This window comes from Panulirus ornatus, chromosome 37 (genome assembly GCF_036320965.1).
Source record: "Panulirus ornatus isolate Po-2019 chromosome 37, ASM3632096v1, whole genome shotgun sequence".
NCBI classification, from domain to species: domain Eukaryota; kingdom Metazoa; phylum Arthropoda; class Malacostraca; order Decapoda; family Palinuridae; genus Panulirus; species Panulirus ornatus.
Window position 1 is genome coordinate 27,286,164 of NC_092260.1, and position 26,609 is coordinate 27,312,772.

The 26,609-nt window shown below is 40.7% G+C and overlaps 1 protein-coding gene across 6 annotated transcripts in view; it reads right to left on the minus strand.

Moving 5' to 3' along the window:
- Positions 1-1,083: 1,083 nt before the first annotated feature.
- Calx (sodium/calcium exchanger 3) overlaps positions 1,084-26,609 on the minus strand; it is a 277,683-nt gene continuing 252,157 nt past the window's right edge. For 2 of the 6 annotated variants that reach the window (XM_071684056.1, XM_071684060.1), the window contains exons 4-8: positions 21,073-21,172; positions 14,656-14,775; positions 5,975-6,133; positions 4,573-4,744; positions 1,084-4,379 (exon numbers count right to left, since the gene is read on the minus strand). In XM_071684056.1, the coding sequence (XP_071540157.1) occupies positions 4,172-4,379; positions 4,573-4,744; positions 5,975-6,133; positions 14,656-14,775; positions 21,073-21,172 (759 nt within the window). In that variant the 3' untranslated portion in view covers positions 1,084-4,171. Of the gene's footprint in view, positions 4,380-4,572; positions 4,745-5,974; positions 6,134-10,367; positions 10,527-11,458; positions 11,618-14,655; positions 14,776-21,072; positions 21,173-26,609 lie in introns of all 6 variants that reach the window. The other 4 variants (XM_071684055.1, XM_071684058.1, XM_071684054.1 and 1 more) reach the window with 2 other exon arrangements.

Sequence of the window (26,609 nt, forward strand, 5' to 3'; positions counted from 1 at the left end):
TTGTCATAACTCAATTTACATTCATAAGTTGCAAGAAATGACTATACAAGCTGCAAGAGATCACAGTGGTGCGAGTGATCTAGCATACGCATATAACCACGAGGAAAATGAAACGCCAAGTTTCCCAAAGTGCAATTTCGTGTAACGAGATCACTACACGAAAGTGCACTTGGGAACTTATCGAGTTTCATTTTCCGTGTAGTTATATACACAAGTTTGTAACAAACACTAGTAACATGTAACGCAATGAACACGACTTACCATAAAGCTTGCAAAATCACAGGAAAAATAGGTACTGGGATACACCACGGTGAAGCGACGGATAAGCCTTTCTCAACCCTCCACTCTGCTGCGCTGTCGGGTACTGACGGTCCACAGGCTTGGGAAGCCGCCGGTGCAGTAGTACGGGAAGTGGCCGCCAGGTGGACTTCCCGCCAAACTTTAGGTGTAACAGCAAACGACCGGAGCTGTCGTTAAGGAGGTTGACCAGTGTCGAGACGTCCATAAGGATGTAATATGAATCAATGTTGCTGGTGTATGAACCTTAAAGGCTGAGTCCGTCACTATGTACATATAGCCTTTCGCTACGGGAGTCTTTATAATAAAAACAGGCCATGGTATAGATAGATAGATAGATAGATATAGATCTTGTGTATTGTTATTAAAGGAAGAGAATAAGGTTACTGCTTTTATTTACCCAGGTAGTTTATATGTAATGATACAGGACAAGGCAGTATTTGAAGAGTATTATGAAATACAGGGTTGTTTTGTCGTTATGGAAACCCAATTAATACCAGATAGAAATAAAGTAGCAGAAGTCAAATGAGAATCTAAACCAAAAACACGACATCTTAACATGTCTTTCCCTTCATACAGGTTATAAGAATTCTCATAACTGCTGGCATACACCCTCTCTGTGTACCTACCTCGGCATGGTTGCTTTTGTGTGCGTGTGTGTGTGTAGTTGAATGGTGTGTATCTATTGGGAGGAAATGGTCTGAATCTACTTCATCAACACGCTCCAAAATAAGGAATACGAGTCATGTTGGGGAGGAGGATAAGGATGGAAATGAAACACCTATATTTGTTATACCCTTTTATTGCTAACTTTAAGAAAACGCAGGGGGAATACATAGACGAGACAATTTTTTTTTTTTAAACTTGTTTCCGGAAGTTCCAACAAGAATGAGGATACAATGTCTTGGTTAGACAGAGAGAGAGAAAAAAAAATATATAGAGGACACCCGTGCGTACAGTCTACAGACAACACGAGCACAGTTGGCAGCGTTATATAAGGGTCCACTGTATCTATTGTTGGCAGCGTTTCATATAAGGTTACACCGTATCTATGTTGGCAGCAAAAAAATCTTTTTTTTTTTCTTCTCTCATTCATAGCTCCATTGTAACTATGACGGCACCATTTCATACAAAGTTCCACTGAACTAATGCATTTCTCTGCCAAGTCTAGTTGCATCCTAGACATTTATTTTTTGTTGACCTTATAGTCTTATATTTACAAAAAAAAAAAAACCTAACTTTATCTCGTAAGAGATAACAAACATCATCATTACTCACTCCAATTTGGTTTAGTTTCTCATACTAACGCTGGCATATTAAAAACCATAAAAAAGACATGATAGAAATTAGTATTACATTTGCCAATAACTGGGAAACATAAATGATCGAATCAGTTATACCTATGCGAACATTTGCGTGAATGCAAGTCAGTAAATTAGAAAATGGCACTGTGTCACTTATCATCAACGTAAGGCAAGAGTTTATTTTTCCCTCCAGGCTCCAAAAAAGAAAAAGAAAATGTGTTTTCCTTAATAGGATATGACTACGAAAGAGAACTTTCCCTGGGAAAATCTGGAAATCCTCCTCCTTCACTGCTGTGACATGACAAGTGACGAACAGGCCCCATACATAAGACCACAACCATTGTTTCTTTTAAACAATTCACCAGGTAGGCTACGTCATATAGTCTGTAAATGATATTCCTTAGCATTTACTTTCTGCAAGGATGGTGGTTTAGAAATCTGTAGTATATGGGGGAGAGAGAGAGAAAAAAAATTGTCAAAAAAAAAACAAAAGAATAATCACAAATATGCTAGATCCTGAGTTCATGTGGCTAAGCCGCTTTAGTTAGTGTCTGCCAATGGCATCAAGTGGGGGAAAAAAAGATTGTTCCATGAAGGTCGTTTCTTGTTATTTATATATATATTTTTATATCCTTTTTTTTTCCTGTTCTTCACCTCGAGGTGACTCGTATAACAGCCAGAGCATTACCAAACTCCTCCTGAAGACCAGCTCTGGCCACCCAAGGTTGCCTCTGTGTCTGGGTATGTGTTGTGTGTGTGTGTATAATGTGTGTATGTATGTGTTTCGTCAACGCTATAAACATTTGAAAGAGCCCGGCTATCGCGTATAAAACTTGACTACAGCTGATCTTCTTGGTATTGTACAGCTATCTATGTACAGTGCAAATCTGGAGATTATGTACAGGTACTAATACTCACCCACGAGGATGGGAAGGGAGAGGAGGAGAGGGATGGAACGAAAAAAATAATAATGATACAAGGGGGTCTTAAAGATTGATACCCATGACTTTGATGTTTTCACTTGTAAACCTTAACAATTATGTAACATTATAAAATATGTCTATTGAACAGAAAACGTTAACAGTCCCAACGAACAGCAAGTTCATCTCTTTTCATGGTACAAAGAAGAAAAAAAAAAAAAAGAAGAAAACATGCTTCTCAAGGGGATGATCATGAAGGATGATGAATAACAAATGTGATGAATGATGAATGGTGGGAACAACTCCTCATACACAACGTAAGAGTATTTTCTTTTTTCTTTTAGATAAAAAAAGAGAAAGAATGAGAGTAGAATCTAGTTAGGATATTTTATGAAGTCTTGGCTTCTAAACAATGATAAAGTAGATCTAGTGTAATAAAAGCCATTCTAAATGATAAGTTCTATATAAATATTTCGACATTGAAGGCACTCTCTGAATGGTTTAGCTATTCCAACTTTTGATTCTACATCAATTAGGCAAACCATTGACTAGCCTTATTGTACTTACTTCACATATTCTCGACTAGATACTGACTAATAGAACCCACGGTGGCAAGGTTGGTGTGATGGTGGCACACAGCACGACCACAGTGGCAGGGATGAGGAGGTGGTGGTGGTGGTGGCGGCACAGAAATACAACCACGGTCGTTATGTGTCGAGTGTCGATGGCAAAAGAAAAAAACTTACACTGTGCCACAGACAAAACTCATTGATGAGGACACACAACACAACTACTGTGGCAAGGATGAGTTGGTGATGGGCACAGAATACAAACACGGAAACAAAATTCAATGTGCTAGAGAAACAAAACACTTAAAGTAAACATACAAGGAATGAGGGTGGACTTTTCTGTATGACTTCCAAAACATTCTGTAAGAGCAGGTCGTTGGAGCAGGAGCTTTGGAGTGGTGCTCGGGTCCTGCTGAAGGGAAGTGTGTGGACAATTGGCCAAAGAGAGAGAGAGAGAGAGTCTCTTTACCAGAATCAATGGTCAAAGACGCGGCCAACCTCGGAACAGTCGCATAGATGACCGTCATCATAAAAGTTAAAGACGCCACCATCACCGAAAAGGTCACATTACTGAGGGGGGGTCAACATCGCAGCAGCACGAGCACCACCATGCCAAAAAGTAAAGTTTGTGCAAAGACTAAACAAGTATAACATGGTCTGTGTGAGGAATGCTCGTGCCCCACGCTCTGAACACGGTTGCCAGGCGTCCTCATGGCTGAGAGAGCGAGGGAGCTCTCCCACACACACACTCACACGCGCGCGGGCTGGCCCTTGGCGGCCGTCCGCCGCGGTGGAACCTGAACGATGGTGACCGGAATTGATTTTAGTGGTGGTAGTGGTGGAGGTGTTGGTGTTGGTAGTGGACGACGTCAGTCAAAGTCACTCAACATGCTGGTGGTATCCGGGCCGCCTGCTGGTCAAGTAGCGAGGCTTCCTGGCCCGGGCCGCCTCACTTAAAAGATAAAGGAACCGTGCTTGCGGCTGCGGCCTGTAGAGGGTGTATGCCAAGCCCGCTATGGACCGCTAGCGAGCCACCCGATTTACGGCATCACAACCACAGCCTAAAGTCTTAAGCAGATGTTTATCCTAGAGATGGGATGAAACCATAAGCTTCGAGAGTCGACATGAGGACGTAGAAGAGCCACAGGAACACCAGGAAGCTGGATGTGAAGATCTTGAAAGCCTTTGGACCGCCCAGCTCACCGCCGATCTTCGGGTGTCGCCTGACCAACATCAAGCCAATGGCTACCAGCGCCTCCACACAGAACAGCGTCACAGAGAAAGCCAGGCTGTGTGGGGATGAGAGTTCGTGTGTGACAATGACTCCGTCAGTTGGAAATGACTGTTTAGCAGCTTTTCAATAAACTGATAAAGAGTAATGCTCCTTCATTTATCCTGTGGTATATAGATACACATATTACAACATTACAGTGAGCACTTTGCATAAGCCCATTTGTATACCTGATGGAGCCATATACTTACTTGCCGGGCAGCACTCTGAAGTCCTCGCCTTGGACGTTGTGGTAGATGGCTGCCATAGTCCACGCGATGCCAATACCGAGGAAGACGTTGACAGCGTTGGAACCAGTGACGTTACCCACGGAGGCGTCAGCGTATGGATCCTGCTGGGCAGCCACTTTGGAGGCGAAGGTATCTAAGGAAGTAGTCACAGGTATGTAATGCACTGGGGAGGGAGGGAGTCGCCGTAGGCTGTTTCTTATCAAGTCTTTCTAGATTGGAAAACTACAGATGAATGTGCAGATAACTTTAATGTGATCGATTTATTTCTTTATATATCACAAAAGTCAGTCTTCTGTATATGTAAACAATCTAATGCAATCATTTATTCAAACTGTATTCAATATGAAATAAACATGATCATTTAGAAAATTACATTACTTGATTACAGGAAATCATGAAACAACAGCAATACCATCTATAGCTAGATTGATTACCTAATACTGCAAAAAAAATGCCACTAATACTCTGGCGTAATTACAAACTTGAATTAAAAAGAAAAGAAAGAATTACCACATCACAACACAAGCACTGAAGCCTTCAGTACTGTCAGAGATGCCATGCATTTAATGAATAAGGACCAGTGGAGTGGGGGTACTAGGATACTTGGCTGGCAAGAGCGGCGGAAGTGCCGTCACTGTTGTTAATCCAACACCCGCCCCTCCTCACTGCTAGCGAGAGAGTCATGGTAACCGAAGGCTTCCACGTTGAAATTATACACCCGTTTAGATATGTGTATATGTATTGTGTATGTAAGTATATATGTATGTATGTATGTATGTACCTGTCTATTATGTATGTTGTATGTATGTGCATATGCTCATACGACTGTAATTAGCTGTTCATATATATATATATATATATATATATATATATATATATATATATATATATATATATATATATATATATATATATATAAACATCATAGAGCAGAGACAAATACATATATCTACTTGTATGCACATTACAACATACTCAGCCAAGTCAACTGAGTTGCTTTTCTAAAGTTGCTGTATATCTGAATAATGTTACTGTGTTGATCCTTCCCAGATACACACTATCAGTGCATCCTGTGGTCTTGAACAGTGTAGAGGGAATTCGTGTAAAAGATATCATAGAAGTTGCTTGGAAGCTGTTTACTGACGATGACCAAGTCATGGTGAACAGATGATACACAAATCAAACATTTTAAAACATCAACTTGAGTGGGCATACGCGCTAGCAGCCTCGCTATCTTTGTTAGCAAGCTGAAGATCGGGGAGCATCAGGGCTGCATGCGCCCGCCCACCTCGTGTGTGTGTGTGTGTGTGTGTGTGTGTGTGTTCCACCGCCCCTCCACAAAGGCGCCGTGGGTATTGTTTACCTGGCACGCTAGTCCCGAGGGCCACAATGGATATGGCCGTCACGGAGTCTTTAAGGCTGATTGTGCAGCCGAAATGACTGGCCACATCGCCGATTAATGCAGTCAAAAATCCAATCGATGCTATAGAGATAACAAAACACGACCATCCACCTTGCCGGTCTGTATGGGTGATGTTAGCACAAAGTTAACATGGTATAAGTTGGTAAATGGTTGACAGGAGACGGGCGATTGCTCTGACAACGCTGGATGGCTCTTAGTCCCGTCACAAATCATAAAACAAATGAGGAATATCAGGAGTCACGTCATGGTGAGCCATTGAATGGGGGTTTTTCCAACACGCAGAATTTGTGACAGAAGACATGAGCCATCCACGTCAATATCGTACAGATCTACAGCAGGTACGGTGTTGGGGGGAAAAAGTTAACAACTCCTACCTAAATGATTAGTAGCCACTGGGCGACTAGCAGCACCTGCTCAAGGGGTAAAAGGTTAATATGAGGTGAAGGCTGAGGTCTTGGGTCGTGGAGGAAAAGGGAAAGGTTTGAACTTACCGAAGTAGCAGAACTGAGTATGTCAGAATAATTATATTTTGTCTCAAGAAAATGGAAGGTATAAATGGTCGAATAGATTACTTCGCCACCAGGAGCTGGCATGTGTGTGTGTGTGTGTGTGTGTGTGTGTGTGTGTGTGTGCGCGCGGGAAGGGTACTTGAAGGCTCACTATGGCAAATGAACGTTGTACTCTACGTAGCTATGAGATAAGGGACAAAGACTGTACTGGTTCGTCCAAACTTCTTTGAGAGGATGAAGCCTTTCTGGATCCTGGACAAATCTTAGAGGAAATATGGATAACTGTGTTATCAGCATTGCGTAAAGGTATCTAATGTCTACACTTCGACTTCAAAGAAGGAGATTCTTGATGACTTTCGTGTGTGTATGTCCCTAGGCAGAGAGCAAAGCAGTGCTCTGGCAGTACCTGAAGGGCGGAGTACCTGGCATTGAGGTTCCGAGAGCCACAAAGGTGGTTGCGGTGACTGAGTCTCTGAGGTAGACGGTGCAGCCTACGTGACTCGCAATGTCACCTATCAAAGCAGTCAAGAAGCCGATTACCGTTATGGCTGTGCAGAAACACGGGTATCCGCCGCCCAGGGCTTGGATAGGTCATGGAGATGGACAAGGTTAGTGTTAGTTGTCGCTCGTGTCACAAGAAGGAGATGAAGAAGTAATAAGGTAAATAATTCCTATATATATAATATTTATCTAAGAGGATAAGGGAACCAGCGAGGAACACCTGGTCGTTATCTGGTATAAGGTTGCTCATGTTATACACGAACTTTGTCCTGTAACAAGAGCATCGCCATTTCAGTAGCCCTTAGGTAAGTAGCACTAACAAAACCAACACTTAACAGCACACCACAGGAAATCAAAAGTCTTTTTTATTTTAGTCTCCCACTAATCATTCACTTTCAAAAACATGCAACAAATGATAAAAGAACACACTTCTAGATTATCTCTCATGCACATGACTCTTTGCCTAAATCATGCCACAAGTCAGAGTCTTAGAGTATTATGGTTTTAGCTGCTCTGCTTGGTGATAAGTTCAGGAACCAGTAAATCCAGCAACTAAAAAGGCATAAGGAGGAGCTGTAATGAAAATGAGGTAAGGCGAATGTGAGAGAACGGAACATGATGAGGGAGAACGCTCCTATTCTCAAGGATCGTCTGAACAAGTTTTCTACGAAACGCGCAATCCAGCGATAGATCCTCAGTCAGCGGTACAAGAGCGTACAGAAGTGTTTAGTGGACGCGCACTACCAAATAAAACGCCATCAAGCGGACACTGATCCAGAAAGTGCTAACTTTTTCCCATCATCAAAAAGCAACACATACTTCCCTACATACATAGAAAGTTGGACTAACTGTCATTCTCTCTAAACAGTGTCATGTTTCCTGAGGATATATATATATAAATATACATATATTTATAATTTTGGTCCAGCTTATTGTAATGAGTTAATGAAAGATTCTCTCGTATATGATAAAAAAGGGATAAAGATTCCTCCTGGAAACCATGACGAGAGATATTTCCTCAAGCTCTGTCATCTCCACCACGTTACCTGGAACGCTCGTGCCCAGAGCAACAAAGCCAATGGCAGTAACTGTGTCCTTAAGTCCTATAGTGCAGCCCACGTGTGAGGCCATGTCACCTATAACTGCAGTGAGTACGCCAATCGCTAGTATGCAGACAACGAATGTCGGGTAGCCCATCAGGAAGTCTGAGTTTGATAAAAGTACATAGAATATAATTAAAGGCATTTGCCACTCTGGAGGTTGGTTCAGGGTATACAATATAACCTCTGGCTAGAGCAAGACTACGTAGAATCAAGTTACAGAGAGAATGGTTGATAAGAGTAAAGCTTGGAGGTTTAGGGAAGACGAATGAATTACATCGATCCAGATCCAAAGAGAATCTTTTAATGGCCTGAGCGGGGACCACAGTCACACTCAACTGATGTACATAGGTCGTTAGTTCGTAGCAGTAACAACTTGACAACAATTCACTAATGCATACAAATTCGATGAATCATCTGATAGTTGCACGGGTTCTGCGTTAAATCTACATGCGATCTATCACGCAGAAACAAAGGAAACACCAACAGAAGCTGGGTGAGTACTGAGTGTGTTACTGTCAGAGAATAAAGAGCTGGTATTCTTCCAGTGTGACCTTATTAGACGGTGTTTAACTGTGCATGAGGAAACCAGTTGCTCTTATGCCTGAGTCTTTCAGTGGCAAACTCAGACCACTGCAACAACAGTACTGGGTGTATCGTGATAACTAAAGCCACCTACGTACGCGATGTCATAAATGTCATACATCAAGAAAAAAGAAATCATGAAATCTGAAGGACTCGGCGTCTGCCATGCCCCTGGGTTACCGTATACTTCTTGATGTAGCAAGTAAGGGCGTCTCTAACAGTCATATCAAATCTATAACCTTAAGGGTTGTGATATCTACGAGTGAAACTTAGAATATCTTTTTTTTTTCTTTCCAAGTAGCACAATACCGTCATCACTGCAAAACACTTTGATCAATCGGGACATCCTAATCATGTTTATGGGGCCGATGACTTTCATGGTATCAGAAGCCAGTGGTTCACAGGTTAAGTTCCTCCCGTCTGATCTAGTCATACGGTGGTGAAAGTTCATGAAGTTTGACAGTGTCAGATTCTACGTGGGCGTGGCTACTGCCAGCCTGCCTGGACCATTACCGAGATCTGTCTAAGACAAGATGGTTTGATGTGGAATTAATGGTAATACTGCTAACCTGTTGGTCGAGATAAATGTTGGTGCAGTAGCCAAAGATGGAGTCATATTGGGGATATATATATATATATATATATATATATATATATATATATATATATATATATATATATATATATATATATCGGGCAATGGAACCATAAATGATTATGTTTGTAGTGTTTTAAGTCCAGCTGAGGTAATGAAGGCGACGTATCCATCATATAATGGTGCCATAGCTTAGGTGGTGCTATGGTTTGGTGCTGGTGAGCCTGGAAATGGGGGGTATTTCCAGGTATAGTTCAGTTTTCCATTCAGCAGCTCAAACTAGAGAACTTACTCCAGATTGGACACGTGTCTACTCAATTCCTACGTACTGTGGTCTTAAGAACATCAGCGATGTACATTGAAAGCCGAATTTTTTTTGGGCAGACTTCCGTCAAAAAAGGGGGGGAAAGCTTAGATATTTTTCACGTCTTAAAATAAAAAAAGAAAAAGTTAAAAAAAAGGGAGAGAAATGTATGATGATTTACCATTTACAGATGGGATGCAGAGGAAGAGAGATAGCAGACTCCATGAACGTAGTTAAGACCATTTAGCAAAATAGACGTTTAGCAAGGGTGATGCGGGCGGAGTGACAATAAAAGGGGGGAGAGGGGGGATTCGCGCAGTTATTAAGGATATTATCATTCATCATATACCACACGATTGGATAAACTCCATTCAAGGGATTGATTTCAAGGACATCAATCTTCAATCTCGGAAAGGCCACTCTCAAGACAGGTTTTTTTTTTTTATCTTTTTTTAAATCATTTTTTTTTTTTTCAAGACGCAGGCTCAGACCTCCTCCGGAGACCACGCATGGTACAGACCACTTCAGCTCTCGTATGGAGACGCTTCAGCTAGACTGTGGCCAACGTGGATCTTCGTCAGGAGAACTATTCATTGCTCCGCTAACGAAGAGGCGCCTCGGTGCCAAAGTTATAGCCAGCGGTGTCCATAGAGAGAGAGGGTGTGGGGACTGCCATGGTCGGTGCCATTTGTGGCTCCGTGGGGCGGCCCGAACTTGGTTGCCTGTCGCCACAACATACCTGGTACACTGGTGCCAAGGGCCACGAAGGCAATGGCAGTGATACCGTCCTTGAGGCCAATAGTACAGCCAAAGTGGGAGGCTATGTCGCCGATAAAGGCAGTAAGAATACCAATGCCAAGAATAGAGATAACAAAGGTGGGATAACCCCTGAAGTAGTCTGTAATTTGAAAGTAAAAGAAGAGATTAAAGTTATGCTTCATTCTGCAACCAAGGATCCAAATGATTTTTATGCACGTATGAAAGTGGCATCTTAAATTATAATAGATTGACGGATAGTTGGGAGTAGGGAGGGGGAAAAAAAGTAATTTTCTCCCCTCCGACTGCATCCACAGCTTTCTCAGTTCTCTCATCTTGAGCTGGTATCAGAAAATCATATATTTATGTAGAACATTGATGAGTGTCGGTGGTACATAGGTCTGCCCACAAAGAGCGAGTTAGTGCCTGGGTTAAAGATGACGATCCAGTCTTAAGGCATGAACTACACATTACCCACAGTTACCATATATCTTTTAAAACCTGTCGATCGACACATCTGAGAGCAATAATGATTGTGATTTCCACCGTGTCTGATTGCTTTATAATCCTTTCTATGTGACTATGATAGTGACAATATGCGCTTTATCCCCTTCCTGTTCAGGGTAATCCGCGTTCTCTAACAAACTTTTAGCACTGAGAACCGTTCGCGTGACCTCAATGATCGTCAAAACCTGCATACATCTATATATCTTTCTTCTCTGTTAACGGGGATTAATAACTGGCTATATGTCAGTCTGTTATTACATAGCGGTTGCATAGCATTTGACGCGGTTCTGTTAATCACCACATATGAAATTAATGGAAGTAGGATGAACTATGCTCGAACTAGTATAGCCACTAAGCTATTGAACTTGTATGAGCTAGAGTATTATGGCACATCCCCACATTACTGATGTGGTGCAAAGCGGCAGGGTGCACCAATAAGCGTTACGGGTTCAAACCGTTTCAGTATCGGTGATAAGCTACCGCTGCGTCGATTGGTTCATCGTGCTCGTATTGCACCACACCACTGAGGGGGCACTGACTCCCTATTGACCAGCCTGGGCACGTTACCTGGTACGCTTGTCCCCAGGGCAACGAACGCAATGGCTGTGATTGGATCCTTTAAGCCAATAGTGCAACCCAGATGAGAGGCTAAGTCGCCAATGAAGGCAGTTACCACACCAATAAGGAGTATTGACACCCAGAAAGTGACCCAGCCGTACAAATAATCTGTTGGAAGAATAGTAAAGATGACTACATCGCGGTAGCCAGTCACGCCAGCCTGAGCCACCAGGCTGTGTAGGTAGGGAGGAGGCAGCAGGGCACGGCTGAAGCAGCTGCATTCAGTACACCAAGCACCAACCAAGTCAATGCAGTTCTTACAGTCTGTGAATCTCACGAAGCAGGAAAAAGAATAATGATTTAAACGAATCAAATAAATAGTAACAGTATAAAATGACTACATAGCACTAAAGAATGACGAAATAATATGTATATATATGAATAAAGACTATAAGATTTTTCTATTATTAATCTGACTAAAGAGAAAGATGGATTATGTTATTGGATCGCATCCTTCTGGCTTAGCAAAACGCTAGCGAGGCCAAGAGCGAGTTACAGTTAACTCGCTCGCTTGGGCAGATGCCACGGAGTGGGTTGCTCTTCGGCGGTAGGGTCATGGGACAAGGAACTATCAATGTGAAAAGTTCTCCACGAAGGGAGGAATGATCCATCACACTCAGTTCACAGCCAGTAGAACATGGACTTGAATCCATCTTGATAACTGACAAAGAGGGGGATGAGAGGTTTTAGAGTAGACAATTGATGGGAATTAATCTTATCCAATTGTTCTCTTTACCTTGTATACTTTGCCTGACACCTATAAGCTGGGTGCCTCAGATGCAAATCATCAAATGAATCTTTGGGTGTCTGACGTTACTGCCAGTCTTCTCTCTGTACCTTCAAGGCTCAGGTACCCCTTTGAGCAACAACCTTCGAAGCATCTGCCGACGACACTGCGCAAGCTGCCACTAAAGGCAAACTACTGCGCACCACTAGATGGTGCTCGTGCATGAGACGTCATGAGAGGAATATGCCGAAGCCAGGTAACACGAGAGATGGGCGGGAAACGAGCAGGAAATATACAGAAGTGGGAGACAGACACGTTCGCCAAGATGTGTGGCGTGCTGGGGTAATTACAAAAAAAAAAAAAAAAAAAAAGAGGACAAGTAGAGATAGATCGACGCTTGTAGGGTACTGCCGGATCGTCTCAGGATGGGCAAAAGATCTTCATCGAGGTGGAGAGAGAGAGAGAGAGAGAGAGAGAGAGAGAGAGAGAGAGAGAGAGAGAGAGAGAGAGAGAGAGAGAGAGAGAGAGAGAGAGAACGACTGACTCAGTGAAAGGAAGAGAACGACACACACACACAAAAAAAAAAAAAAAAGCAAAGACAAAAGCTGTGCGTGAGTGAGGGAGAGGAGGGAGGGACGGGACAAAGTGAGGTAGGTCTTGTGGTCATGAGAATGGGAAGAGGCAATATCTTTTTTTTTTTTTCTTCTGTTGCCTTGCATTCAGGAAGCACATCTCTGCTACGTGCTGTTGTTGTTCTTCTTCTTCTTGACAACGTTAGAGACACACGATTAGTAACAGCCAATATCGCGTTGAAAGTTTCGGTATCGGTTGCAGGTGTCTACATGCACAATCTTTGCTCTAAGTCATTCTCAATTCGTAAAAGCTATGAGTCTCATCATTTCGTTGGAATTAAGAGGAGATAGTGATGATGATGATGGTGAAGGAGGCTATCACCGCCTCGTAACGGTATCCTATATTCATCAAACACTGGGTTAGTCTGACTGGAGTTAGAAGAAATCGTTATTTTCTATACTTCAGCAAAAGGTTTATAGAATCCTTACTCTCTTTCTCAGTGTTTTCTGTCTGTCTACCTGTCTCTCTGTTTGTCTTCTGTCTACCTGTATGTCTGCCTGTCTGTCTGTTTATTTGGCTCTCTCTCCATATGTCCGCCTGTATATCACTCTCTCTCTCTCTCTCTCTCTCTCTCTCTCTCTCTCTCTCTCTCTCTCTCTCTCTCTCTCTCTCTCTCTCTCTCTCAACAATTCTCGTTTTTCTATACCACAAAATGCAAAAAATTCAACGGCAAACATTTTCTAACATTAATAGCTTCATAAATACTAGATAAAGAAATGAAATAACAAGGAAAACCTGAGCTGGAAAATAAAGCTTAATTAGTCGCATATATAACCAGTAATGGATTAATGTTGTAAGCATACTGAAAACCTGTTGAAATATAATCATCACAGAGTTAGTTACATACTAAATATATATATATATATATATATATATATATATATATATATATATATATATATATATATATATATATATCCAAGGTCTATTTTTCATTCATTCTCTCTACCACGCACACACACATACACACACACATCTATATCTATATCTAGCTCTATCTATACATATCTATCCATACATATATATATATATATATATATATATATATATATATATATATATATATATATATATATATATATATATATATATATATATATATATATATATATAATGATAATAATGATAACATTAATAATAATATTAATAGACTACCAAAAATGTCTAAATATGGATCTAACTATATCAATTATATAATAGTTGCGATAAACATAGAAAACAAATTCATAATACTAAACATAATAAAATACTATAGTAACTGAAAAGATATACATCTGAAGATATATTAGTATGCATACATGCATTTCAGTATAATATATATATATATATATATATATATATATATATATATATATATATATATATATATATATATATATATATATTTTGCGTGAACATCAGCTAAAGTTTCTGACACCTGAAATTTAAAAAGAAATTAATTTCCACACGAAAATTAGCACGTTAAGATAAATGATGAACCAAATCTGATAAAAACAAGTTAAATTGATACGACCATCTGTACAAAAATGTGTGAATAACATATACACTGGTTTTGAGGCAGTAACAGAAACAGAGACTGAAGGTTTCCCCGAGAACAAGGTTGACAATGATAACAAACCATTTTCCTTTTTTCTTATAGTCACCATAACAGGAATATTACAAGGGAGACTTTAGGTTGCCTCAATCGTTTCATTAAGAAAATGAATACTGAAGGATATGATAGAGTTGTGGTCATATTCCATGAGGCCATAAGTATTACTGAGAGGGTCAACACGATGGATCTTACCAGTGGGCGGTACAAAGGCAAAGAGCACCTTCCAAAAGACGGTGATGAAGTGCATGACGTAGTCCATGCAGGAGGGAAGCTTCTCCTCGCCACCTTCTTCTTCGTCGTCCCCTTCTTCGCCTGAAGGAGGAAGAGGAGGAGGAGGAGTTACACACACATACATACAGGCCACAGTGCAGGAGAACTACTTTGAAAAAACAAAAAACTGGTGAACTGACAAACTGAAGGTCTAAATTGGGGTTGAGGTCAGCCAGACAGGCGACAAGAATGATAATAATCATTAATGGAAAACGAGATGAGGTTTATAAAGTTATATCATTATTGTTACATTAATGTTATACAATACTTGAAAAATGTGGGTGTGAGGGAGGGAATGGCACACCATATAATGAAAGAGCCTCTATTTCATACGATATCTTTCTCATAAACAATGTGTCTTTTATTAATGAGATTTATAGAATCCTGAGAAAATACCGTGATATATATCCAGGGATTATGTGAATCAGATCACGTTTTGAAAATCCTAAATCAGTTCTATAGATGTTATTTCGATTTGTCATGACCACCTCTCTATTTACTGAACTTTCAAGGATTTTAAATGATGAAAAAGATATCATATGATGCGTTGGACAGCAAAATACTACGAGGGGAAATAATTAGGAAAACTTCACGTATGATGTCAGATATATTCTGTCCTCAAGAAGCCTGGATCGTTTCGCTTTACTACTGTAAACTATCAAAACACAGCGAATGATGATGAGGTTAAGTCTCAGTCCTCAACAACTGGAGGCCCTGGTCCAGTTGATAACTGTATGAGCATCAGTGTCACAAGTGATCTTGAGGACTATAGAAACTATCTGCAGAAACCTATAGATGTAGATTAATGGACGGCACTCTCTCTCTCTCTCTCACTCTCTCTCTCTCACACACACACACACACACACATACACACTGTCTCCCCATACTATACAAATGGGTAATTACCTATACATGTACATACATATACAATATATACATTCCTTATTTTCTCATTTGCTTTAGTGATGTGGAATCAAATACAAACGATCGACTTCTTTATTTGCATATATGCTTTTTTTATCTGTCATATATAATATACCAAAACCAGACACTACCATCCAAAGCCAAGGGTCATATACTATACTCCGTGGTTTACCTTAACCGCTCCATGTGCCCTGGATCAGCCCAATGATAAGTACGTCACCCCCAGTATACCACATAGAACATAGTCATTCTATTCCATGCACGTCACTCAGCCCTTTTCTCTACATGTCCCGGTAACCCAGAACCTCCTCGCTCCATCCTTCCGCTTCGTCTTGAGCCTTCCATTCCTCCTCACCTGACAAAGTCAGTCTCTCTTCCCTTGTCCATCCCACGCGTTCAGACCAATCTGAGCTCAACCTGGGCGAGGCTTTTTCTGTCATTAACACGTCTCTTATCTTACACGCATTACTTATATGGTTATTCCATCTCTCACCACAAGATCTAACACACACACACACACATACACACTCACACACACAAACTGATAAGAAAAATACAGAAGGAACGAATGAATATATAGTTTAAAACTTTTGGATATATGTGCAAAGGTTTGCAAAAATAGTCTTATACACATAAAAAATAAAATACATTCTAGATGTATATATATCTTATAAAATACGCTAATATCAATTGATTACAAAATATCATACATGACTCAAAGTCATTAATGTGGACGAGCAGGCATTACCCGAGGGAACAGGCAAACCTACGTACATGCAGTACCTACGTCTGGCAGGAAACTTGCATGACCACTATGTAAATAAGGGATGTACGAGGGAGGAAGTGAAGTACATGTAGTGGAAGTGATAAAAACATCCAGATTGTAAATAATATATATATTTCTTCGGAAGTAATACACACACACACACACACACACACACACACACACACACACACACACACACACACACACACACACACATACACACAAGCACACATAGAAATTAATATATATATACGTAGAGGGTACAATATTGACAGAGATGGCGAGGGTCCAACAATTAAAGAAAAGTGTAAAATTCACTAAGCATGCTGAAAAAAATGTATTGATCACTAGAAGTTGTATATCTACTAATTACTCGTGTTGTTATCAAACTTGATTTTACACGTGATCATAAATCTCTAAATTATTCACGAAACTGTGAGAGAAGAAAGTAATCTAAGTGTAGTAAAGACGATCATCAAGTTACTGACTGTCAACTTAGGATCAGAAACATTTTTGTCACCGAGAACCTTAAGTGTTACTCTGTTGTTTCGGCTTCTTGTTTCAGATATAAAGTAGTGGATTAATCATAGAGGTAATAAAGACTTTGATGACTGATTTATATCTGGTCTGATCTCTTTTGTTTTCTTGGGAGAAGGGCTCGAAAAATACCCATAGATGCTATTTAACCAATTGCGTGTGGATCTAGGGCCAAAAAGATACATTCCAGTTCATGAATCGTGTCGTAAATATGAACTTTATTCCTTAATTCGTATTAAGCCGTTTTACAATCAGTGAAATTATCAAAAATTTACAGAATATTAAGTTAGTATTGAATGTAAGTATGCGTCGGTTGAGTGGTAATTAACGCCACTGTTACGACTTGTGTGAGAAAAAGAAAAACAACCACTGGAAAAATATGACATAATGCATTACTTTACGGCTAAAAATTTATTTTTTTTGGTTTCATTTGCCAAAATCTCGTACGAGGTGCTATCCAGCAGACTTCTGTCACTCGATGAACTTTCCGACTTCCACAAAGACATTCCTATAAAGTGATGTCTTCTCTCGTGAACTCACCACGTTCAGTGTTTAGGTACAATGCGGCGCTGGGAGGTCAGGTGACGTTACATAGGTGACGAGATCAACTCTCAAAACAAAAGCTTGGAGATGCTCTACAGCAGCGCCAGCTGAGTGGCGAGGAAACCCTGAACTACACTTGCTTCAGCTGCGTTATGCATCGTTATGCGTTATAACAGGATCACATTCCTTTCCGAGTTCATAAGAAATTTCCGAAAAAAAAATTCATTTTTCCCAACCGACTTTAACTTTTCACAGCCCTCACTCCATTACCTCTGTAACTGGTGAGGGTATCAAGGTTCCTCCTTTAGTAGCTTCAAGGAATTAAGTTGCTTAAACTTGTGAGAGGAGGAAGAAAAAAACATTAAATGGTCAGAGTTCTAAACACTGAGTTAAAACTTGGGAGACATGTAGTTATTCGACAATAGGTGTGATCGGGCAAGCCAATGGGTTTGGGAACTACATATACATCAGGTACTGCGAACTTACGAAAACTAAGAAATATATGGAAATATATATATGTATACCATGATTATCTACTTCATTACTTCCTCTCCTTATCTACTACTACCGGTGGGATCTACGAGTAGATGAAAAAATGAGAAATAAAAGAAACAGAGCCAAAGCTATATGATGACTGAGACTACAGCTTCAGGAGCAGACTAAGCTCTGAAGGCATTACAAGCTCTACTTCAGGGAAGTTTACATATCTTATCATATGCAGGAAGACGGACGATACAATGCAGCAATTAGAAGCAACAGACAAGCCAATGGATCATATATGAAGTCCAAAATACATATTGAAAAAAAAAAGGTTATATGTATATATATATATGTACGTACCATAAGTTTATGCAAATGGTTGCATGAAGGAAAGAGTAGTACATGACATAAGCATAATTTGATCATGCAAAAATAAGAGAATAGAAAAAAAAATTGAAAAAAAACCCTGCATTTATTTTCCTTTAAGCAGTAGTGTTCTACTGGCAGACTAATGCAGTCAATTGGACACTATTTATGAGAGATGATATTATCTTTATTGAGATATCAATGTATATATAAAAAAACTTTTACTACACCCCCGGGGTTGATTAAAGAAATGACTCCAATCTCAACCTCAAAAATGAACCACCCATTCTCAAATGACACGTCTAACCTCAAATAAACAATCACTATTGCATGAAATACTTCAGCAGCTTCAGTAAAGGAGAAAAAAAATAATAATAAAAATGAAAGGAGAATATAGATTCTTGTCTTCGTCCCCCTTGTGACTATCATGGACGATGATGGATGACTGTAAGCAAAAACAACGATGATATGCAGCCGGTGGAGCAGTGACGGTGCGTGCACGTCACGTGGCAAGCCAACAACCAAGAGAGAGGCGCGGGCGGCGCGACGGGCACCACCCCTCCACCTACCATGTGGAAGACACGCCCAGCAATGGCACGGGTGGCAGGGGAGGAATCACTCTGTTAGCTGTGGCTGGTAAGTCACATACACTCCTTAGAAGCATCTCAAACCTTATCTATGTTATCAAGGTGGATAGATAAGGAGCCTCGTAAGGATAGAAGGGACTCCTTGGGTGGGAAGTAAGTATATGATATATATATATATATATATATATATATATATATATATATATATATATATATATATATATATATATATATATATATATATATATATGAGACAGAGAGAGGAGGGAAAGAGAGAAATATAGGTAGAGAGAGAGAGAGAGAGAGAGAGAGAGAGAGAGAGAGAGAGAGAGAGAGAGAGAGAGAGAGAGAGAGAGAGAGAGAGAGAGAGAATGTACATTTGCATATCAATGGGAATAATAGATCACATCACACACACACATATATATATATATCAAAATGAACAAACGAATCTCTCGCTGGAAATTGAACTAATCTGAACAAAGCACACGGTAAACCCACCCCTCACTCACTCTGAACATACTACATTTGTTAGAAAAAAAACCATACATGAATAACATGAAAAATACCTAGGAACCAGACACCACATAGATTAAGAATGAGTATCAGTGTGAACACGTGGAACTCATCAATACGTGCTATAGTTACGTGTCTATAGATCACGTGGTGTGCAATACCTCCCTGGACACTGGTGTCCGTCCGAGTCGTGGGGAAATCACCAGGTTTATGTATGGGTGCTATACCTGTCACCACATACACACTCACTCACCACTCGAGACTGAAGTGTACGAGTCTAGTTCACTCGAGACTGAGGTGTACGAGTCTAGTTCACTCGAGACTGAGGTGTACGAGTCTAGTTCTTGTGTTCGAGGACGATCAAGACTTTGCCATTCCGGCCTCACGTCTCAACTATGTGACACTTTTATTGAGGTTTGTGTGTGTGTGTGTGTGTGTGTGTGTGTGTGTGTGTGTGTGTGTGTTTCTATGCACGCTTTTGCGTTCAAAGTGCGAGTCAGTTTAGACGTAACATTCAGCCATGTTGGTGACAGTTTCAGGGAACTCGTATGTAAAACTGGAAGCAAAAATCTCTAAGCCAGACTTCGCTTGAGGAAGGATATTAAATATTAAACTGTTATGGCGATAATATCTTTTTTCTAAATGACATATATTCCTCGTGCGCTGAAAATAATCACAATATAACTTTTGTATAAGTGTTCTTGTTCATATTTACATGCGCGTGTGTGTTATTCCCACGAAGTTATGTATGTATTACTGGGAGAAAGTTCTCTAGCTACTGTGGCCCTGTATCTTAACGTGTGTGTGTGTGTGTGTGTGTGTGTGTGTGTGTGTGTGTGTGTAGGGTAATGAGAAACTGCAGGAAGCCACTTAGGTTTACTGAGCACTACCTTGGGCTTCCTGAAGCCTCCTTCCTCTACCTTATAAACTCCCGATCCACCATCATAATGACCCACTTGCCTCGTCTCCCTGACGTACGTCGATTCGGAACACGGAAGGAAAAGAAATCCATCGATACGGTGGTTTGAAAATGAACTGACGAATGAAATACCGAGGTAGACTGGGAGGTTATGTGACTAATTAAAAACACGAGATCTCAAAGGCCGTGGATATGACAGCAGGCTTAAGTGGTAATACATATTCGTGTGGTTCTCAACGGTTAGAGTTTTACTGAATGCATTATGCTCTCCCGTTCCTCTGGGTTTCAGTTTCCTCGAGGAATGAAGAGATGGACACAATCCACACTGACTCACGCCCCAACACACGTATAGCTTGACTCAAGGACGATATTGCGAGCTTTGTCTGTTTGTGGGATAATGAGGCATAGTCATGGTCATTTGAAATGACCTCATTCTGTATGGCCTGTTTTACCTACAGTTTTATAATTACCTGATACATGTAACAGAAAGGTAATTGGTACATTGTGAGGTTATGATTACAATGAGATTAGTATTATCCTGTACTGGTCATCCACTAATTGCGTTCATTGAGCAACACATGGACTGTACCGAGGCTAGGGTACGACGACGGACCTGCTCCTCAGACACTCTACTACACTGCCTCGGAGAGAGTCAGAGTCAGTCAGACAGTGACGTCGAGCGGTGGGGGCAGTGAACTCACCAGCTTGGACGGTGATGGCTTCGGTGAACTGTTCCCTCCAGGATGAGGAGCCGACCAGCATGGAGGCGTTGGCCTTCTTCACCAGCTTGTCCACCATGTTCTGCAGGGAGAGAGGAGACGGTTTTACAGCCGCTCTGCTCCTGCTGTTGTTCTATATCTCTCTATATATATGGGACGTAAAGGTTCATTGTTAGCTGGGTGAAAAGCAAGTTTTAGTCATTATCCATAGAGTAATAATTATTGCCAAAGCTTAAGGTGATGAAGTTTAAATTCTGAATGATTTCACATGAGAGTGAGAGTGAGAGAGAATCATATCATAAAATTTCCCTAGCGTCTTGTCTACTGGGCCATGATACCAGGGGAGCATGACCAACGTGTTGATCCAACTTACATGTTAGAGGAACCGTGAGTCTTTCCGTAATTACTTTGTTTCTCAAGGCAATGCACTGATGAAACTTGTCAATTGTAGTACAGACCCAGTAGGTGTGAGGTCTACTTCTGCTTTGCCAAAATGAGAAAGAATGAGAGAGAGAAAGAAAGAGTAAAAGAAAAAAAAGATAAAATAAAAGCATATCCACTGGTATCTCAGACTTCATAATACAAGGGACATTACATATGAAGGCACTATATCAGCAAGACTGATCTAAAGCCACCAACAATATATCTGCCAGAAAGCCAGAGAAGCGGAACTTGAGAGCTCATTTGGTTTTGACTGGACCAGCTATGGGAGAGCTAGCGCTACAGTGCGCTCAAGGGACTGATAATTAGGCCTCATGAGTGAAGATGTGTGAGTAATAGTGATGCATTTAAGGTGATGTGCCACTACACATAATGCAACCTTCATGAGTCGAGTGATCATGTATGCCTTTGGCAAGCTTACAGATGTTGTTGACAAGGACCTTCGCAGTTACCATCTGCACGTTACCGTAGCAGACACATCAACAAGGTCTGGTATTGCTAGGTCGAGGTAACGTACTCCTCGTTAGTGATCCCAGTACAATTAAGGCGCAGGCAAATGCTCTCCCACAGAATCGTTAAGGCTGAGTCACACATGCGTTTACACCGAGGAACTTCACCTTAACGGCATAGGTAGTCATTTCACCGTGGTACCAATTTGGATGAAATAACTACCCGTAATAATCTTAATCTAAAAAAAAAAAAAACATTTGGATTATACTGAATCATTGTTTACTCTGATTGGCCCTGCACTCACCTGAACTAGTGGCTCCATCGTTAAGCCTCCCTCCAATTTCCAGCTTAGTTTATACACAACCCTCTTACGGATCCGCCAATGATCGGCTCTTTAACCTCCCAAGCCTCTGCCCCGTACACAGTAAAATCCATCAGCCTCCAACAGAGGCGTGTCAACGTGTGGTGCTCATCTAAGCTTTCATTCATTACTATTCGTTGTGTCGTAAAGAAAAAAGAAAAATCTACTTTTCACGCCAGGGGACTTGATCTGATCTACTCAAACTATTTCAGAACTTCAACAGAAATAGATTCTAACACATGATCCTATTAATCTTATACTAAGGTCTCGTGTGGTCTCCTAGCTTCCAGAGATCTTGGCCAGCGACAGTCTTAGCTTCACTGTGACGTTATATCTACTTACAAAAAAGAAAAAATACGAGCGAACATTTTTTTTTTTCTTTTAACCTTCTCATACTTTCTCTTCAAAAGTTCTGGGCAACTTACTTGCTTACACCCAAGGGCCATGAAAGCTGTGTAAACCATATCCGTTTTCCTTAACGGTTAGAAACAAAAATAAAAAAAAAAATTGTCTATACACTTAAGAAATTCTAACATGCATCCATAATTAAGAGCTTCTAATAAATCTAACAGTTACGGTGATATAGAGGGGAGAGAGAGAGAGAGAGAGAGAGAGAGAGAGAGAGAGAGAGAGAGAGAGAGAGAGAGAGAGAGAGAGAGAGAGAGAGGGGGAGAGAGAGGGGGGGAGAGAGAGGGGAGAGAGAGAGAGAGAGAGAGAGAGAGAGAGAGAGAGAGAGAGAGAGAGAGAGAGAGAGAGAGAGAGAGAGAGAGAGAGAGAAACGTGTGTTTCTGGAGGTCTTTGGGACGAATTTCTAGTTCTGATCTAGTTTATATGACAGCCTCGAGGGCACCTAAAGGATGTCAGACCGAAACTCTGTGACATTTCTTTGGCTAAGATCAATAAGGGTTTTTCCCTCCTGTGTGTCTTTAAGGTTTATAACATGACCTTCAAACTACCAAAGTCTACTGTGCAAAAGGTTTGCAGCTAGCAAAGTCCTGAATGGACTCGCAGGAATGTGTTTTGAATTTGGTTTCAAATGACAAAAAGATCCAGCCTCTCGTCTAAGATGTTAATAGAAAAAAAAAAATAATACTCAAACCCAACCTCCCTATCCGATTTTGTCCCCCCCTAATTAGTAATGCTAATATGTTCCACTGTAGTGGACTGTCATCCCGTTTTCTACATGAAAGAATTGGAGGTTTGTAAGTAGGTTTCTCTCTTCTGCACAAGGACGTGTTCACTCCTCCCCTTTCTGACTGTATTTTGACGTACCAAATGAGCTCTCAGAAAGCATAGATGGCCGTGCACCACGGGCAACAGACTCTACCATACACTGTTATCAAAATGTTACCGGCATTTCCATATGACACAGAAAGTCACTGACCAAGCTGTCCACCATCTTCTGCAATGCGGTGAGAAATTGACGATAAATATATTTGGCCCGTTAGGAAGATGACTTGAAAAAAAAAAAGAATGATGGTTTGTGCGAAGGATGAAGGTTCGTGGCCCGTGTAGATGAGGTGGGGTGAGGGAAGAGTTGTTGGTCATCTGTTGTGGTGGATGACTCGTGTAAGGGGTGGGGAGGGAGTTGTTGGTTAATGGTTGTGGTTAGTGGAACATTGAGGTCAAGGGCGCAATCACTTGGGAAAAACTATATATAACTACTTGCCACTTGATGTGTCCTGGGGGGGATGCATGGGGTTAATGGGGGTTGGGAGGGCTGGGCTGGGCTGGGTTGGGTTAGGGAGGGTGGCTGGTGGGTGGAGCTGCACTGATCTTACCATAGGATACAGGACTTCCCATCTGTCCATACTATAAATCATAATAGAACTGTACTTGCTTCTCTACTTTATAAAGCATGACACTCATAGACTCTGGTAAATATTGGGATTATGATTATATAACATGTGGGGTAACTGATGATACTCACTGCGGTCACACAAAATGAGAAATAATTGTCTCTTTCCTGAGTCCTGGGTAATGATTACCTTTCTGTAACGCTACGGGAAGAATGCCAGAGTGTGTGGCAGTGTGAGCATTATATATACATATCATGTCTGTCTTTTCTCATGAGAAGTTTGACACAGTGTATGAGTGACTCTAGGCTGCTTCTAATGTCATTGGGGATAAGAAGAACAGCTTTGGGGAGATCTGTTGTCTTTTTTTTTTTGTATGACGTGGTGTTGTCTATTACAATGCCAGGTGTAAGTTTGTGGTGGCATGAATGTGAAGATCTTCAACATATGCATGCATACATTCATAATGCACATACATGCAATCATGGTTACATACCTATATACATACATACATTAAAGCATTTATATATATATATATATATATATATATATATATATATATATATATATATATATATATATATATATATATATATATATATATATATATGAATCTAGGATCCTTTTCTTGGGAATCCTGTAGCTTCAAGTCCTCACTACAATCAGGAGCGGAGAAATGATGGACGTCTTTGGAGCGAAAATGTCCTTGACAAAGACTCTACTGTGGCTCTCTCTCGTCTGCACGTGACGAGGAGGCAACAGCGTTAGGAGACGCAACAAGACGGAGGTTACGCAAGAGATGAAAGGGACGTAACAGAGCGTGAAGAAGCAGCAGAGTAAGGAGGCTTAGCAGAGTCATAAGATACAACAGAGTAAGAGGATTCAAGTCAAAAGACTCAGCAGGGCAAAGGGATTCATAAGACTCAGTAGAGTAAGAAGGTTAGCCAGTCATAAGGTACAGCAGAGTAAGAAGATTCAAGACAGTGGTAAGACACGGAACAGCAGTATGGAAATTCAACAATCATAGGACAAGTGACAGATTAAGAAGCATCTAACCAAGTGGGGAAGAGGAAACCGATGAGATAATGAGGCTCAGAGTAACTGTGCCGCCACATCCTAGTCTACAATGAATTCATCGAGGGCGATTCACTAATGACATTGGGCGAGGAGCTGCTGGGGAGTGAGTCCAGCCGTGGCGGTGGTGTGGTGTCTGGGGAGGCGGAAGGGAGAGTATGGAGCGACAGTAGGTGGGTCGAGAGAAGAGAGAGGCTGGAGTTCCAGAGGAAAATGACACTATGACACACACACCTGTGGAAAGTTGGTAATATATATATATATATATATATATATATATATATATATATATATATATATATATATATATATATATATATATATATATATATACATATATATATATACATATATATATATATATATATATATATATATATATATATATATATATATATATATATATATATATATATACATATCTTTCACAAGGTTTGGAGACGTCAGCAGCCCATCCATCTGGGGCTCAGGTCGAGAGGTCAGATAGACCTCCATTTGAGATGATGATGAGGGAGCAGCAGCAGGAGCAGCAGAGAGCAGATGGCAAGATAGCGACGAGGAGAAGACTCCCTGAGGTTTGACAAATAGGAAAGTCACGTAGGTTGACGCGTGTTGACAAGATTGGGAGAGTCATTCGAGTGACAAATGGAAGGTTCTCAAGGTCGCGCCACGCCAGGCTGGCGAGGTGACGAGCACTTCACATTACTAAACGGAACATCTAGTCTCGACCCATCGCCCGTCTGCCGCATGATAGCCTACCACATCACGGGAGATGAGGTGCGACATGTCATTTGAGAACCCACATGATGCTAACAGCAGAAGTAAGCGTCTGATGTGGCAAAGGATGATCACTTGGAAGTCATGTTAGTCTCACACCGTCACCGCTTCTTCTTCGGCTCATGCTGACGGAAGCCGCGTGTCGGTTCTTCAGGAATACAGAGGGTTGACGGCTGGACTTCAGTATGCCACTTATCTGCCTGAAGCTGTATGTGGTTACATTACATATATCTCTCAGAATATCATTCGATTCATCTGTCTGTTTTCAGTTTCCGTATCTTTGTACCTGCTGTTATATATATATATATATATATATATATATATATATATATATATATATATATATATATATATATATATATATATATCATACAAAGGTGCGCGTTCATATACACTTTATTAGATATATATATATATATATACATATATATATATATATATATATATATATATATATATATATATATATATATATATATATATATATATATATATATATATATATATATATCCTGGACTCAGCCTGCTTGTGCCGCGAGTAAAAAGTCACTTTCGGCGAGGCTGTGTCATCGTCTGTTGACGCAGAGGTGCAACAGTCTCGTCGGAAACTTCTCACTCCA